Here is a 13,522-nt window from a genome sequence, read left to right on the forward strand (position 1 = left end):
CAATAAATATCTACTAGGAATTATATGATAACTTAATATTTGATCTAAATATGTTTTGTTGTAATATAAGAAGACAAGATAGATTTTGTTTTTAAACTCATAATAAATTTAGACATTGAATTACATATTATTTGATAATTGTACAATTGTTTTGTTCCTTTAATATATACGAACATAAAAAAAATTATTTATTATAAGAAGACAAATGGTTGCATGTGAATCAACTTTTGTCAGTATAAAGTAGTTTTAATTAAATTTAGCTTCATATAGTTTAATTTTTATGTTAATATCAGATAATGTGAATAAATTATTTAATTAAAATTACCCTTACTACGTGTGTTTTTGAAATTAGTATATCAATTTGTTGTTGCAATATTTCTAAAATTAGCATATAAAATTAGCCTTGAAAATTCTACGATTACTTACGATGTGGTCCAACGCATAATTAATTATGTAAAACTACAGTAGTCACTATTAACTACTGGTTGTTGTATGTTATCCAAATTTGTTTAAATAATCAGATTAAAAAATGCTTGACTGAAAAACAATTTCACATGTTTAGTTTATATATGATTGCATTTAAAAAATATCATATCTTATTTACATTGCTAAGTTGAGCCGAGCGTTAGCACGGTATAAAATCAACCATCGTGAGACGTGATGTTGTTACATAAATAATAAAGAATTAGAAGACGAACCAGAATCGCCAATATAACCATGGTCGAGTTAGACGCTGGACAATCACAACTTACGACATTCAGCATGGAATGAACGGTGTCCGTGTTTTGACTGGTGCTTTTGGCAGAGAAAAATCGTATTATGTTGCCTTCTGAATATGAATTATGAATTTCTGGTGACGACAGAGAAGATAAAGCATGCAAATTACATGCTCTTCATTTTTCAAATATTAACATCATATTTTTTTTTGGGCAATTATTAGCATCAAATTGGTTAGCCTTGTCTAGCGCACAAACACAAATCAGTTAAAACGCCCCAGAAATGTAAAATTGAAGCAAGCGAAGTTAGAGAACTCGTTTAAAATAGAGTGAATAAAATCGAATCATGTCATTACATCTTAGGAATCAACAAGATACCTATCAATCACAAGTTTACAACTAACGAAAACTACTACCATTCCCCTTGGAGATTTATTTTGCTGAGGCAAAACCCTGAAGCCAATTATTGAGACAGCCTCTAATGGAATCTGGGACGGAAATTGTTGAGGCAAAACAACGGATCAGCTGCAAAAATGGGAATCTTCGAGTTTCTGACTCTTTTCAGACTCCCAGCGCCCAGATATATACATACAGGCATAGAAGAAATGTATGTACAGAATTTCCGAGGCCACACCACTAGAACAGCTCAAAACCACAATATGTTAGTTGGTGCCGAAAATCATACTGTTCCAGCCCCCTACCCAGGCTTCTTGTGCACCTCGATTGTACCTAAATCAACCTATATTTAAGTCTGAGGAGTTATCTGGTCCAGGGACCCCGGAATTGCCTGGTCATTAAGTTGGGCATTCCAGGGTTCTGTTGTATCAAGTTTGTCCACTGCATGTTATTCAGAGAACCTACAGATGCTACATGACTGCTGGAACTACTGGGAAGATTCTGGGTGTAACCATAGATATTTGGAACATGAAAATTTGTACCTTGAGTTCTAGGAACAAAATTTCCAGGCAGAGGAACTTGGTTCCTTATTTCAAGGAGCTGGCTAGGGCTGGACCTACCAGATTGCATATGTAGCAATGCAGGTTGTCTGTACTGGGCCAAAGCACTGAAGAGGCTTCCATCTGTGTTGCTGCTTCCAACTGGCAAGGTATGGGGCAAGCAGTTATTTGACTCTATTGCAGGCCAATTATCATGTGGCCGGTGCTCCTGAGGGATGCAGTTATATCTTTGATCTGTAGAACCACAAGCAGCAAAAGGACGTTGTTCAATGATAGAATCATTTCCTTTAGTTTGAAAACTCACATCAGAATATAAATTCTTGTGAAGTTGATCATGAAGGACACTGTTGCTCTGATCAACCAATCGGTGCTCCTGCAAGGAACTGGGAAATTGATTCGACTGAGAGAATCGGCTGTTGACCAAAGAATGTAAACCAGGTGACTGCCCAATGCACTCAGTATGTTCAAGGGAGTAAGGAAGCATTCCAATGTCATCTGCTACCGTCTGGACCTGACCATTGCTTTGCCGGTTTGAACAAGGTTGTATAAATGATGCTGGATTGTCCATTGGGAAGGTAGACGCAATGGTGACTTGTGACTGCTGCTGACTTAAAATACCATTCTCCATGCAAATTACAGAACTCTGCTGTCCAGCAGGTAGACGTCTATCTCCAATCTGCAAGCCAGCTGAACCATTATAAATGCTATTATTCTCATGTGGAAGATAATAGGAATCATCAGGTCCAGGCAACTCCCATACATCTTTACCTCCTTTTGCTGCTTGATCATTTAGATGATGTTCTTCCACAGGAATTTGTTCCACTGAAGTCTCAGAAAACAGTGCGGAACTGTTTGATGGTATCACTGTAGTATTCTCAACCTCTTTCAGATCCATAGTTACAGCATTAATCTCTGGATAACTGTTTACTAAAGGAATATCATTTACACCATGGCCTTTATCTATCATAATTTTGTAGCTGTTGCTTCTCAGGCCCTGATATTGCTTATGAGAACAAATTGATGGCCCTGTATAAGTAATGCCCTCAAGATTTTGAGCTAGCATATTTGATCTCTCAAGAGTGTCTATGGGTGAGCCTGTATAACAGGTAGTCTTGATCTGCTGGCTCTCTGGGCTATGATCAATAATAGTTGCATCCGTATAGCTGATTTCTTTGAAATCTTCATCTTGAACATTGGAACAATCATTACTGAATTTCATGTCCATGAGATCTTCATTCTGCTCCACTAGGTTGCTGGCACAGAATGAAATGCTTCTATCTGCACAGCTGATATCCTTGTGATCTTGATCTTGCAAATCAGAGCTCTCCCCACTCTGACTACTTGTGTATGTGCCGTTGTCTACCGTAAGATCTCGATTTTTCACGTATAGACTATCATGATGGTCAGCAGATGTTTCAATATGCATGGTTTCATCATCACAATCTTGACGCGATAGGCAATGATCATTCCCACAAAGCAACACATCTTGAGATGAGTGTTCTACCAGAGCATTCCGCAAATCAGTGCTGCCGTTGTTTTCGCAGGAACCATGTTGACCAAGCTCTTTTGTAATACCTGCTAACTGGTCTGCCTTCTCATCATAAACAAAAATAAATAAACCATAATCATCTATTGGGTACTCAAATAATTCAAGTCTTTTCAAAGGAAATTATGTCCGTATAAAAAAGCAGAGGCACTACAACTTGCAAGCAACCCAGTGTTAACTCTATCTAGAAAATGACAAGGTAACTACAACATATGAGTAGGAAGACACTACACAGTAATTTCCCTTTAGTAATGACAAAGTTTTAGATCTTCCACAGTAGATCCATTACAAATCAGTATTTTATACATATGTAACCTGAGTTTTAGAATGAACATCAAATCAAATAGTAACTTTGCAGCTCTGTATGATATGATACATGAAAAATACAAGACACGGTAAAAGTAGGAAAAAAGTGATATCATCCACTATATTTTTTCGTACATTCAAGTAAAAAGAGACCTTGATCTGGCAAAACAAAAGGCTTTCAAATAAAAATTGAAAGGATTAGTCACAGCGAACCTTTCTCACGATAGATACATTCTTTTCGAGTAGCTCAAGACCAAGTAAATTTCTCAGTTTCTCTGTTGTCACCTTCCTGCCCTTAAGGACCTCAAAAGCTGCAGGTAGATCATTGCAGGATATCTTCAACCTACATAAAAATAATTTGCCATAAGAATTTTGAACCCACAACACAAGATAAAAATGCTAAATTAAATGTTACTAACCAATGTTCACGCAGTCTCCTCTGTTCATCGTCTATTAATGTTCCATATGGTTTTACATGGAATTTATCAAGATTACCAATTACACGAGTAAGATGTTTGGTCTTAATGCCATCACCAGACTGCTTCATGCTCTTAACAAGGTTGTGCTGTGTTCTGCTGACCTGAAAAGTTAAATAAATATGAATATCACAGAACATTGAAATATTATATATTCCCTGCAGTAAACTGTATTACATATGATTGGTCAAAATTAGACAATAGTTACTCTGTAAATATTACTCAACTTCCAGAACTACATAATTGTTTAGATTACCTACTTGCAAAGGACTACAAAGAATCATTATGAAATATGCTTTTAGAAAAATACTACATAATATGTATTATTGTGTTTTCATGCTCAAAAAAAAAACTAACCAATTTGGCAGTTAGGTTACCATCTATCCAAAGTTGTAGTCAAATTTACAACTCTAGCTGCAGTTCATGTTACACACTAATATAAGATTAAATTATTGTCTTCAAAAAGAATTAGAAAAGAAGATAAAAATTAATTCAGCAATGAAGAAGAGTGAGAGGGGTTCTATATAAGGTATAATGTAGTAGCCACATCAATCCACGGCAGGCATTGATGCCCATAATTGAGAAGCAAATCAAGATTCTATATACAACTGAAACCATTTTCGCAATTAATTTTGCTTTGTAATAGCACCATCAAAACTAGAACAAGAAAAGGAAATGAAACTTAGGAGCAAAGAGAGCAAATATACAAATAGACAGTTAGTTTGGGGTGAACACCTAAACTAGATTTCATGCTGTTGATTTGCACATTAGAGGTGCATAAATAAAGATTGAACTCATTGTTCTTTCTTAATGAAGCTCCAATAAGCAATGATAAAACAGAACACTTCATTATGGCTCTCATAACATCTTACCTCGATATATGACATAAACTTTGAAACATCACTACTCTGTGCAACCTTCAAGGGCACTTCACTACTAGTAACTTTTGGTCGCATATCTCCTTGCTTGTGTTTAGCAAGGTTATCCCTGCACAAACATAACAAATAAGATTTTTAGCAAATCTTTTGTCGAAATTGCAATTACTCCATCATTCCCCACCCCTTGTGTTTCTCTGTTTGATTCTTTCAGAATGTCTTTCTTTTAAAAGGTCCAAAACAGGACTAATGGGTAACATCTAGAAAATGAAAATGAAACATTTACGACTGTACATACAATGAGAGAACCAAGTTCTTTTAATACCTAACAGCTGCATTGATTAAATGTCGTAGTGAGTAGCCGGGAAATTAATACATGTGTCAATTTAAAGCATTGAAATGATAGAACTCCACAGGACATTGATGGTGTTACATTGACCAATGTCAATATGGTTTGAACAACAAAAGGATGAAAAAGTGATAATTTTGCAGGTGAAGTTTAAAAAGAATAAGAAGCATATCAGCACGCAGTATATACTCCGTCCAGTTCCACAATTCTTATCGTTTTGGACAAGGGAATGGTCAAACTTTTAAAACTTTGACATTAAATAATTTTTAAAACATTTAGTTTGGAAACACTATAACATGTATAGATGAGTCATAAAGAATACTTTAAAAAAGTAAATGTTTATTTCTTTATAGTTTACATTTTAATAGAAAATGATTGTCAAAGATTAATTTAGAAGACCGTATCAAGAATTATGAAACTGGTGGGAGTAGAAGTTCAATAAATTTAAGAAGCATAACCTGAATATTATTTCTGGATCATCAGCATTTAGCCATCTCTTTTTCCATTTCTTCAAGGATTCAACCATGCTGCACAGTTATCTTACAATTAATATAATGGGATAGACAAAATGGTATATTTGTAACAGACTTGGTCTGGTTTGGCATACTTGGAATGGTAATTATTCAGATTAATACGATACGCATTCTCGTCAACTCTAATTTGCTTCTCCTTATTAAGTATAGCATCTGGATGAATATCACCATAGCAAAGAGAGGATGACCTGTAGTTTAATAATTTAATCAATGATCCACATCTTCCAGAATATCAAGAGGTATAGAAGTTAAAAAAACAACTTTAGTGACAAAAAAATGCACTGCTACATCATTTGTGAACAAACAGGACACATAATCCTTCAATTATCATGTTGGTAAACATCCGCTAGAGGGAGATCGGTCAGATTGTGACAACTTCAAGTAGAATGCAATAGGTGAAAGACCAGAGGTGCAGTTTAGGGACTAGGTACTTGTTTATTCGTCTTTGTTTGATGGAAAGAGATACCAACCCCAACCTTATATAGATGGAATGGCCCTCAAAAAAGTTATCTAGTTATCTCTAAAACTAAGGAAACAGGTAACAACTCAATAATATCTCTAAAATAACAACTGCTGCTACAGTATCAAACAGGCAAACGGTGATTGTTCACATGCATGAACAGTCCAGTCGTAATTTCTGCACATGACAGAATGTGTGCATCCAAATGTCTAATACTAGGAATTAAACATGAAGTAGAATAAAATGAACTCTAATGTCAGCATCTACCCCACTTGATCACTTTTATGGTGTAGATGAACATGTTTAGCCTAGAGCCATAGAAAACTAGGTAGAAGGGTATGAATGCAAAGTGGACATTCAGGTGCGTCAATGGCCTTTGGTGTTTTAGTATGAACCTTCCAGAATGACTCTAGGCCCTCAATTTGGCAGCTCTTACAATCCAATTTCAAGGTTTTGTTTGATATGCAGTACATTTTGACACTATGCTAGCACAATGTATTATTCTGGTAGTCATCATATTAGAGCTAGAAATTATTCAGATTGCATAAATACAGATAGTTTCAGAAAGATGATCACATTTATGTAACACGTCGAAAAAGAGTTGACGTGTCAGCTGAAGCAACCCAGCTTTAGAAGGAAAACAATTCTATGTACAACAAAAACACCAGAAATAAGGGAGAAACTATATGACTTCTATGGTGGAATCTGAAACATAGCATACTTGTTCCCATGAGAATATATGTCAAATAAAAGGCAAGCACACTTGTTCCCATGAGAATATATGTCAAGTAAAAGGCAAATAGGATCTAAGAGGAAAATCCCATATCACCTGTTCCAAACCTTATTGATATTTTTAAAACATACTCTAAGATGAAGATGAAACAAGTATCCCCCTACAAGCAATTTCTAAAGTTGTAGAAGACTCGATAAATAAGTGCAGTTAAAAAGCCTAGCAGAAATCACATAATAGAGAACTTGCCAGCTGAGAGAAGGATTTCCGAAGTGATAATTTTGGCCTGTAAGCAACAAATGAACATTTTCTTCTGCATCAGTCTCAGTAGGAAGAAACTGCATGAGAAACTTTCTCTCGGCTTCTGTTAGACATGTATTCCAAACCTAGATACAATTTACAACTGTCAATTAATATGTAATAAGATAGTGCACCCTGAAAGGGGGATCAAGATATTCATGATTCTCATTCAGTTAAAGCTTTACCATGAATAGCCAGGCAACAAGAAAAATTGATGATGGTGATGGGAAAAGAACAAAGCTTGTGCAAAAGATATATAGGTTACTAGGCATACCTCATAGGACAGCACTCTTCTCAAGTTCTCCAAGGAAAAAGCCTCTGGGGGAATATATGTAACATCAGCCAACCCTGAATAATGCTTCTGTCTGGAATCTATGAACGGTGACAAGTCTGACCACAAAATCCCAACTTGTTCCTTTTGGGGAACCACTCTCTTTTGATGGTCATCCCATTTAAGAGCAATCTGAGACTTCAAACTTATCACATAATTGGATGACTGAACCTTCGATTTCTTCCCTGTTCTGTGTTGATCTGAGTTAGTGGAACTTATTATTCGTTTCTTTTGCTTGCCTGCTGCCATTCTGCAGGTCATTTGATCATTAAATGGAGGTCTTAAACCTTTTTACCAATAAATGACTCTATCTTGCTAGAAGTCTAATGTATATCCCATGTCAATGAAAACCACGCTGCACCTGAAATGGGACATGATTTGAATTGGTTGATAGCTCAAAGAGAATTGAGAACATGAAGAAAATATAGATTTCTCAGACAACTAAACTATGGACCTAGGTACACCCATTAAAGACAGAATGATGGAAGAAGAAAGGGAGAAATAAAAGCTTCCCAACAATGCAAGCTTGCTATATCAAGTTTGACACACCAAACAAGCTATATCCTACAAGGAAGACTATTATCACACTATCTTATCTAGGCGACACCATGGCCTCCAGGAATCTACGGGGGTCGTATCAACCAAAGGCAATCCAAAAAATAAGCAACAACAGAAAACCTTCTGCAGCCTTGTTACTCCCTCATTTAACTTAAAAATACCATTTTGGATATACAACACAGCATCAGAACAAAAGTAAATTTACAGCTTACCACCAGATGAACATTCATGTAATTCTAACACACACACTCAAAAGTAAGATCAGTTTGTATGTACTGACCCTGTGATGATAAATGTCTAAAAATTGACCAGATTTTACACCAAACCACCAGAGAAATCAAAAAAAGTTGAATAATTAATATGGCTGCTAGTATATCAACAAACTGATCCTTCAATTTGTACCCTTGTTCCACTTGCATAAGATAACCAGTCCATTATGTCATTCTACTGAAAATGCCAACATGTGGGCAGATTGGTAAGTAGGGATAATTTAAATCCATAACTTCTATATGTGTGACCAAGCAAACATCACACTCAAATTTCAATGGTCACTAGTTCTCCAATTTACTTATAACTGCCAGTAACACAAAGTCACAAACGATAGGTTGCAATGGATCGGGACTTCACATTTCAGTTTTTTCCCCTCAAATTTAAACTTGAAAGTTCCATTGACGAAATAGCCGCAGGGGTGAATCCCTATATGTACTCTCCTCAAAGCCCCAACGTCTCAAAACAATAAAAGTAAAGCGAGGCAATACTAACCGCGATTCCAAAACGAAACCTAGTGCTGTTCACGAAATACACAGGACGCATTAGCTACCGTCATCCAGTTACACCGAATTCCTCAGCGCACGATTCTCCCAGGGCGCCATCACGAACGAGAACAACAGAACAGACGCGAATCCATCCCCCCCCCCCGGTTCCTCCACGGGCCAAGCCCTCCCCGTCGACCCCTACGCTAGGGTCTAACCCCCCCCCCCCCCTCACCCATCCCTCCATCGGATCTAGAGGGCCAGAAGCAGAAGGTGAGGCCGGAGGGATGCAGGCCATCCATCGGAAACCGAACTTACCTCGCGGTCGCGGGGGAGGAGTGAGCTCTCCTCCTCGTCGAGGAGGGGGGGGGGGCGGGCGGCGTCCAATTCTGCGGCGGGGGGGATGAAACCCTAGCCCCCCCTATCCCTGGGGCTGAGGCCTCCGCCGAGAGGAGAGGAGGGAGGGGAAATCTGGGAGGGGGCGGCGGCCGGTTGGGGTTGGAGGTAGCAGATAACTACTACTCCTAGAGCGAGCGAGCACGCACGCACGGATAGGGGGCCGAGCGGCGCACGAGGGAGGGAGGAGAGGACAGGACGGAGAGGAGAGGAGGCGACGCCAGGAGGAATCGGTATCGGTCTCCTTCGTGGAGTCCGGATCACAGAACGGTTGGGACGCCAAGTTTTTTCAATAAATAGTCAAATCATTTTTACACTACAGTAGCGTGTGCGGATGTTTCGTTTTGAAATATATGTGCATTTTTTATATTTGAATTTTTTACCAAATATAAATGCTTTTTACTATTCATATTATTGTTTGGTTTAATAATCACTTCTCATTTAAAATTCTATCCATTTTGTAAAGGGTTAATTAGATCTATGCCATTACAAATATGTCAGTTTAGAAAAAAATGTCATTAAAATTTATGTATTCGTATATATGACATTACAAATTTGCCTCTATTATAGTTATGCCATTTTATACGCCGTGGAGACCACTGGACCCATATGCAGGCCAATCTAATTTCGTATTGCTTAAAATACCCCTGTCTCCCCTCACTGACGGTAGACCCCTTCCCCACACCCAACCCCTTCTCACGCTTCCGCCCCCGCGAGGATGCCGACGGCGCGGACGCTGGAGTCGTTGTCGTTCTACATCGCGGCCGCCGGATCTAGGACGTGCTTCCACGAGCTAGGGCGGCGACCGGGAGCGCCCACGCTCGCGACCTCTCCCGAGAGAGAAGGCGCCCATCAAGACCGCTCTGGAGTACGCCGCCGCCACCGGATCCAAGACATCCCCGAGCGGCGACAATGCTGCGCAGCCAGCGGAGAAGCGGAAGGCGCCGGGGTCGGCCGGATCCGGCGTTGCATCCTCGAGCAGTGACGAGGGGTGCAGCCTGCCGAAGAAGCGTGTCCCCATTGGTGTCTGTACAGTGACGGGCTCAAAGGCTGCGGACGAGCAAGACGCGCCGGCGAGATGCTTCTTCGATAACACCACCGTGGCTGCCGCCTTCCCGTCGTCGTTGCCTTCCCATCGTCGCCGCCGGAACCGTCTCGTGGCTTCAGCGCAGCGAGCACCTTGGTGACGACCACGTGCTCCTGCTCCTTGTCGTTGCTAGGCTCCTTGCACACTCTGCCATAAACCACCCATAAACGACAACACGCTCTCCATGACACAATCCAACTAAAAGCTCTATAGCATGGGTGAGATAGGTTTAGTTGCATGCGTACTTGCATTTACTCTGCTTGAGCTAGGACAAGGCAGCCATGGTGGCGTGCTTCTTGAGTTCTTGGTCTTGGCAGGGTCTCCAGCGAAGCTCATCCCAGCGAGCTCGACAGTGGACGAGAACAACGACGATGATGAACTCACGAGGACGTAGGCAGTGGATCCCTCGCGGGCGAGCCCCGAACTCCTCCTAGAAGCACGCAGCGAGACGACTACCGCCGTGGACTCCAGCCGCCGCGTCGGCATCCTCACGGGGGCGGAAACGAGAGAGGGGGCTGGGCTGTGGGGGAGAGGCCCACACGTCAGTGAGTGGAGACATGGGTATTTTAGGCAATATGAAATTAGATTGGCCTGCTTGTGGGTCCAGTGGTCTCCAGAGCGTATAAAATGGCATAACTATGATAGAGGCAAATTTGTAATGGCATATATGCAAATACGGAAATTTTAATGGCATTTTTCTGAACTGATATACTTGTAATGGCATAGATATAATTAACCCTTTTATAAATGTCTACCATCACACCACCGTTCATTCTTGTTTATTTAAGATATCATAGTTTTTTCTTGAAATTTTTGAAGGTACCCTGCAACAACGAGTGTGTCATCCATTACTTTGGATCTAACGGACCTAATTTTCTTATACTACATCGGTAGCATGCATAATAAAAAATTTTATAAAGGTAAAATTAAAACTAAAATATATAACTTTACGATAAATTTGTTTGACATATCTATATCTATACTATTATAAAAAGCAGTAGTGATTCTACTAGCTTTTTTTCGTCCGTCGCTGACGGCACCCATACGTCGTGATGACGTCAGCAGCAGCAGCGTCCCCGCCATGCGCCGCCTCCTGACTTGCCAACTCCGCGTGTCGAATCCCTTTCCTCCACGCCTCCCGTCCGAGCGCACTCTCCGTGCAATGCCAAAAACTGCATGCGCGCACATGCCTCTGGTTCTGGCCGGGTCCACCATCAGCGACCGAACTGCTTCCACGAGTGCTTCTCCCGCTGCAGTGTACTCCCTACTGTAGACCTCACTTGCCAGCGACGCCGAGTTGCGCGCATGCCTCCACTGGTGACCAGGCCGCAATGCTGCATGCACTGCGTTCGCTGGGCTGACTTGGACCGTCGGCCATCTTCGCACGCGGAATCAGATCATCTGAAGTCAAGCTGAGCGACTGCTGCCGGCAGTCACTGCATCGCAGCCGTCCGCTGCCATCCGACAGAGGAGCCAAGCCCAAAACCTTTGCCTCGTTCACACGTTGGGGTGGCCCAATAACACGGCCTGCTAAGAGGAAAAAGAAACCAGCGACGTTACTTCTTTTTTGGCGCGATGACTCGCTGTTTTGGCGTGGACGCGACTTGTTTTGGCGCGGGGCTAGTGCCAGGACAACCGAGGCAAGGCGACGATCATTGACTGCTCGTGGTATGTTGCCATTGATACGATCAATTGCTGAAGTACTCTACAGTCCTTATCTTTCTCTGTACTAAGATTTTTCATTGTTCTAATCTAGTCATCGTTGGCATCCCTAGATGTGTTGATATGGATTGAAAGAAGTTCTTTGTCAATGTGAAAACGAAACCTACATGTTTCAGATGGTAGAAAAAAGGTGATTATGATTGTTTATTTGCATCATCAAATTAGATTAATGGCTTCACATAAGTACAGACTCTCCATTTTAGTTGCTGAGTTTATCATCAAATCATTTTCTTGTTGTAGGGAGAGTTTGATTCCTAGTCTGTTACCTCAAGTTGGCGTGGAGTTCAGTACTATAGAAGAGGCCTGGATGTTATGGGTTACCTTTGGAGGTCAAAACGGCTTTGAGGTTAGAAAAAAGTATGCAAACAAAAGAAAATCTGATGGAAAAGTTAGATCTTGCAGATATGTTTGTGCAAATGAAGGTCATAGAGTGCAAGATAAAAGAGATCATCTCACAAAGTGTCCAAGAGCTAAAACTAGAACCGATTGTCAAGTCCGCATAGGTCTCATACTAGATCGGGAGAAGGGAATTTATAAAGTAACTGATTTGATTTTGGAACACAATCACACCCTTCAATTGCCACAGACCGCACACTTGATGGTGTCTCAAAGGAAAATTTCTGAGTTACAAGGTTTTGAAATTGAAACGGCTGATGATGCAGGAATTGGGCCTAAAGCTGCGCATGAGTTGGCTTCCATCCAAGTTGGTGGCTCAGTTAATCTTAGTTACACTCTTCAAGACCACAAGAACTATTTAAGGGGCAAGCGTCAAAGAGAGATGGCATATGGTCAAGCAGGAAACATGCTTATGTATTTTCAAGAAAAAATTGCTGAGAACCCATCATTCCAATATGCTTTGCAAATGGACAGGGAAGAACAAATAGCAAACATTTTTTGGGCGGATGCTAAAATGTTCACTGACTATGCATATTTTGGTGATGTTGTCAGTTTTGATACTACTTTTGGAACAAACAAGGAGAGTTGGCCTTTTGGTGTATTTGTTGGGTTCAATCACTTTAGGGAAAACATGGTTTTTGGTGCTATTCTCATGTATGATGAGACATTTGAGTCCTTTAAGTGAGTATTTGAGACTTTTCTGAAAGCGCATAATGGCAAAGAACCTAAAACAATCTATACTGACCAAGATGCTGCAATGGGAAAAGCAATTAAGGCCGTCTTTTTGGAGTCTTGGCATGGTCTATGCACTTATCACATCATGCAAAATGCTGTTAAACATCTAGCTGAACATGACGACGAAGAATCAGCTACTTCTCATAAACATGAAGTCAAAGGCAGCAACAAAGAACCAAGTATCCTCTCAGATTTTAGTGCATGTATGTATGAGTATGAAGATGAAGAAATATTTAAAGAAGCATTTGTAACATCCTCGAATTTTTAGGGTAAAATTTTTGCGAAAATATTTTAAGTT

The 13,522-nt window shown here is 40.2% G+C and overlaps 3 protein-coding genes across 3 annotated transcripts; 1 reads left to right on the plus strand and 2 right to left on the minus strand.

Annotated features, from left to right (window-relative positions):
- Positions 1 to 1,019: 1,019 nt before the first annotated feature.
- LOC112543450 (uncharacterized) lies at positions 1,020 to 4,136 on the minus strand. Its single transcript, NM_001363632.1, has 3 exons — positions 3,944 to 4,136; positions 3,738 to 3,867; positions 1,020 to 3,263 (listed from the first exon to the last, which is right to left on the minus strand). The coding sequence occupies exons 1-3, from the start codon at positions 4,069 to 4,071 to the stop codon at positions 1,476 to 1,478; spliced, it is 2,046 nt and encodes a 681-aa protein (NP_001350561.1). The 5' UTR covers positions 4,072 to 4,136; the 3' UTR covers positions 1,020 to 1,475.
- On the minus strand, positions 3,716 to 8,914 carry LOC102701279 (uncharacterized). The gene is made up of 8 exons (NM_001363631.1): positions 8,899 to 8,914; positions 7,522 to 7,939; positions 7,197 to 7,333; positions 5,832 to 5,945; positions 5,683 to 5,751; positions 4,873 to 4,987; positions 3,944 to 4,104; positions 3,716 to 3,867 (listed from the first exon to the last, which is right to left on the minus strand). The coding sequence occupies exons 2-8, from the start codon at positions 7,837 to 7,839 to the stop codon at positions 3,723 to 3,725; spliced, it is 1,059 nt and encodes a 352-aa protein (NP_001350560.1). The 5' UTR covers positions 7,840 to 7,939; positions 8,899 to 8,914; the 3' UTR covers positions 3,716 to 3,722.
- Positions 8,915 to 12,352: 3,438 nt separating this feature from the next.
- Positions 12,353 to 13,174, plus strand: LOC107303432 (protein FAR1-RELATED SEQUENCE 5-like). Its single transcript, XM_015839136.2, has one exon. It carries the CDS (start codon positions 12,401 to 12,403, stop codon positions 13,172 to 13,174), a length of 774 nt encoding a protein of 257 aa, XP_015694622.2. The 5' UTR covers positions 12,353 to 12,400.
- The last annotated feature ends 348 nt before the right edge of the window (positions 13,175 to 13,522 follow it).

The sequence above is a fragment of the Oryza brachyantha genome, chromosome 7, assembly GCF_000231095.2.
Source record: "Oryza brachyantha chromosome 7, ObraRS2, whole genome shotgun sequence".
Taxonomy (NCBI): domain Eukaryota; kingdom Viridiplantae; phylum Streptophyta; class Magnoliopsida; order Poales; family Poaceae; genus Oryza; species Oryza brachyantha.

What these genes read in the sequence shown, in the direction of transcription:
- LOC112543450 (NM_001363632.1), bottom strand. Translation starts at nt 4,071, where the DNA reads ATGAAGCAGTCTGGTGATGGCATTAAGACCAAACATCTTACTCGTGTA. An exon ending in AGGAGACTGCGTGAACATTG is followed by an intron (nt 3,868 to 3,943) that starts GTTAGTAACATT and finishes ATTTTTATGTAG; the next exon opens with GTTGAAGATATCCTGCAATG. An exon ending in ATGTATCTATCGTGAGAAAG is followed by an intron (nt 3,264 to 3,737) that starts GTTCGCTGTGAC and finishes TATGATGAGAAG; the next exon opens with GCAGACCAGTTAGCAGGTAT.
- LOC102701279 (NM_001363631.1), bottom strand. Translation starts at nt 7,839, where the DNA reads ATGACCTGCAGAATGGCAGCAGGCAAGCAAAAGAAACGAATAATAAGT. An exon ending in CTGAATAATTACCATTCCAA is followed by an intron (nt 5,752 to 5,831) that starts GTATGCCAAACC and finishes ATAACTGTGCAG; the next exon opens with CATGGTTGAATCCTTGAAGA. An exon ending in GATCCAGAAATAATATTCAG is followed by an intron (nt 4,988 to 5,682) that starts GTTATGCTTCTT and finishes ATGTTTGTGCAG; the next exon opens with GGATAACCTTGCTAAACACA.
- LOC107303432 (XM_015839136.2), top strand. Translation starts at nt 12,401, where the DNA reads ATGTTATGGGTTACCTTTGGAGGTCAAAACGGCTTTGAGGTTAGAAAA.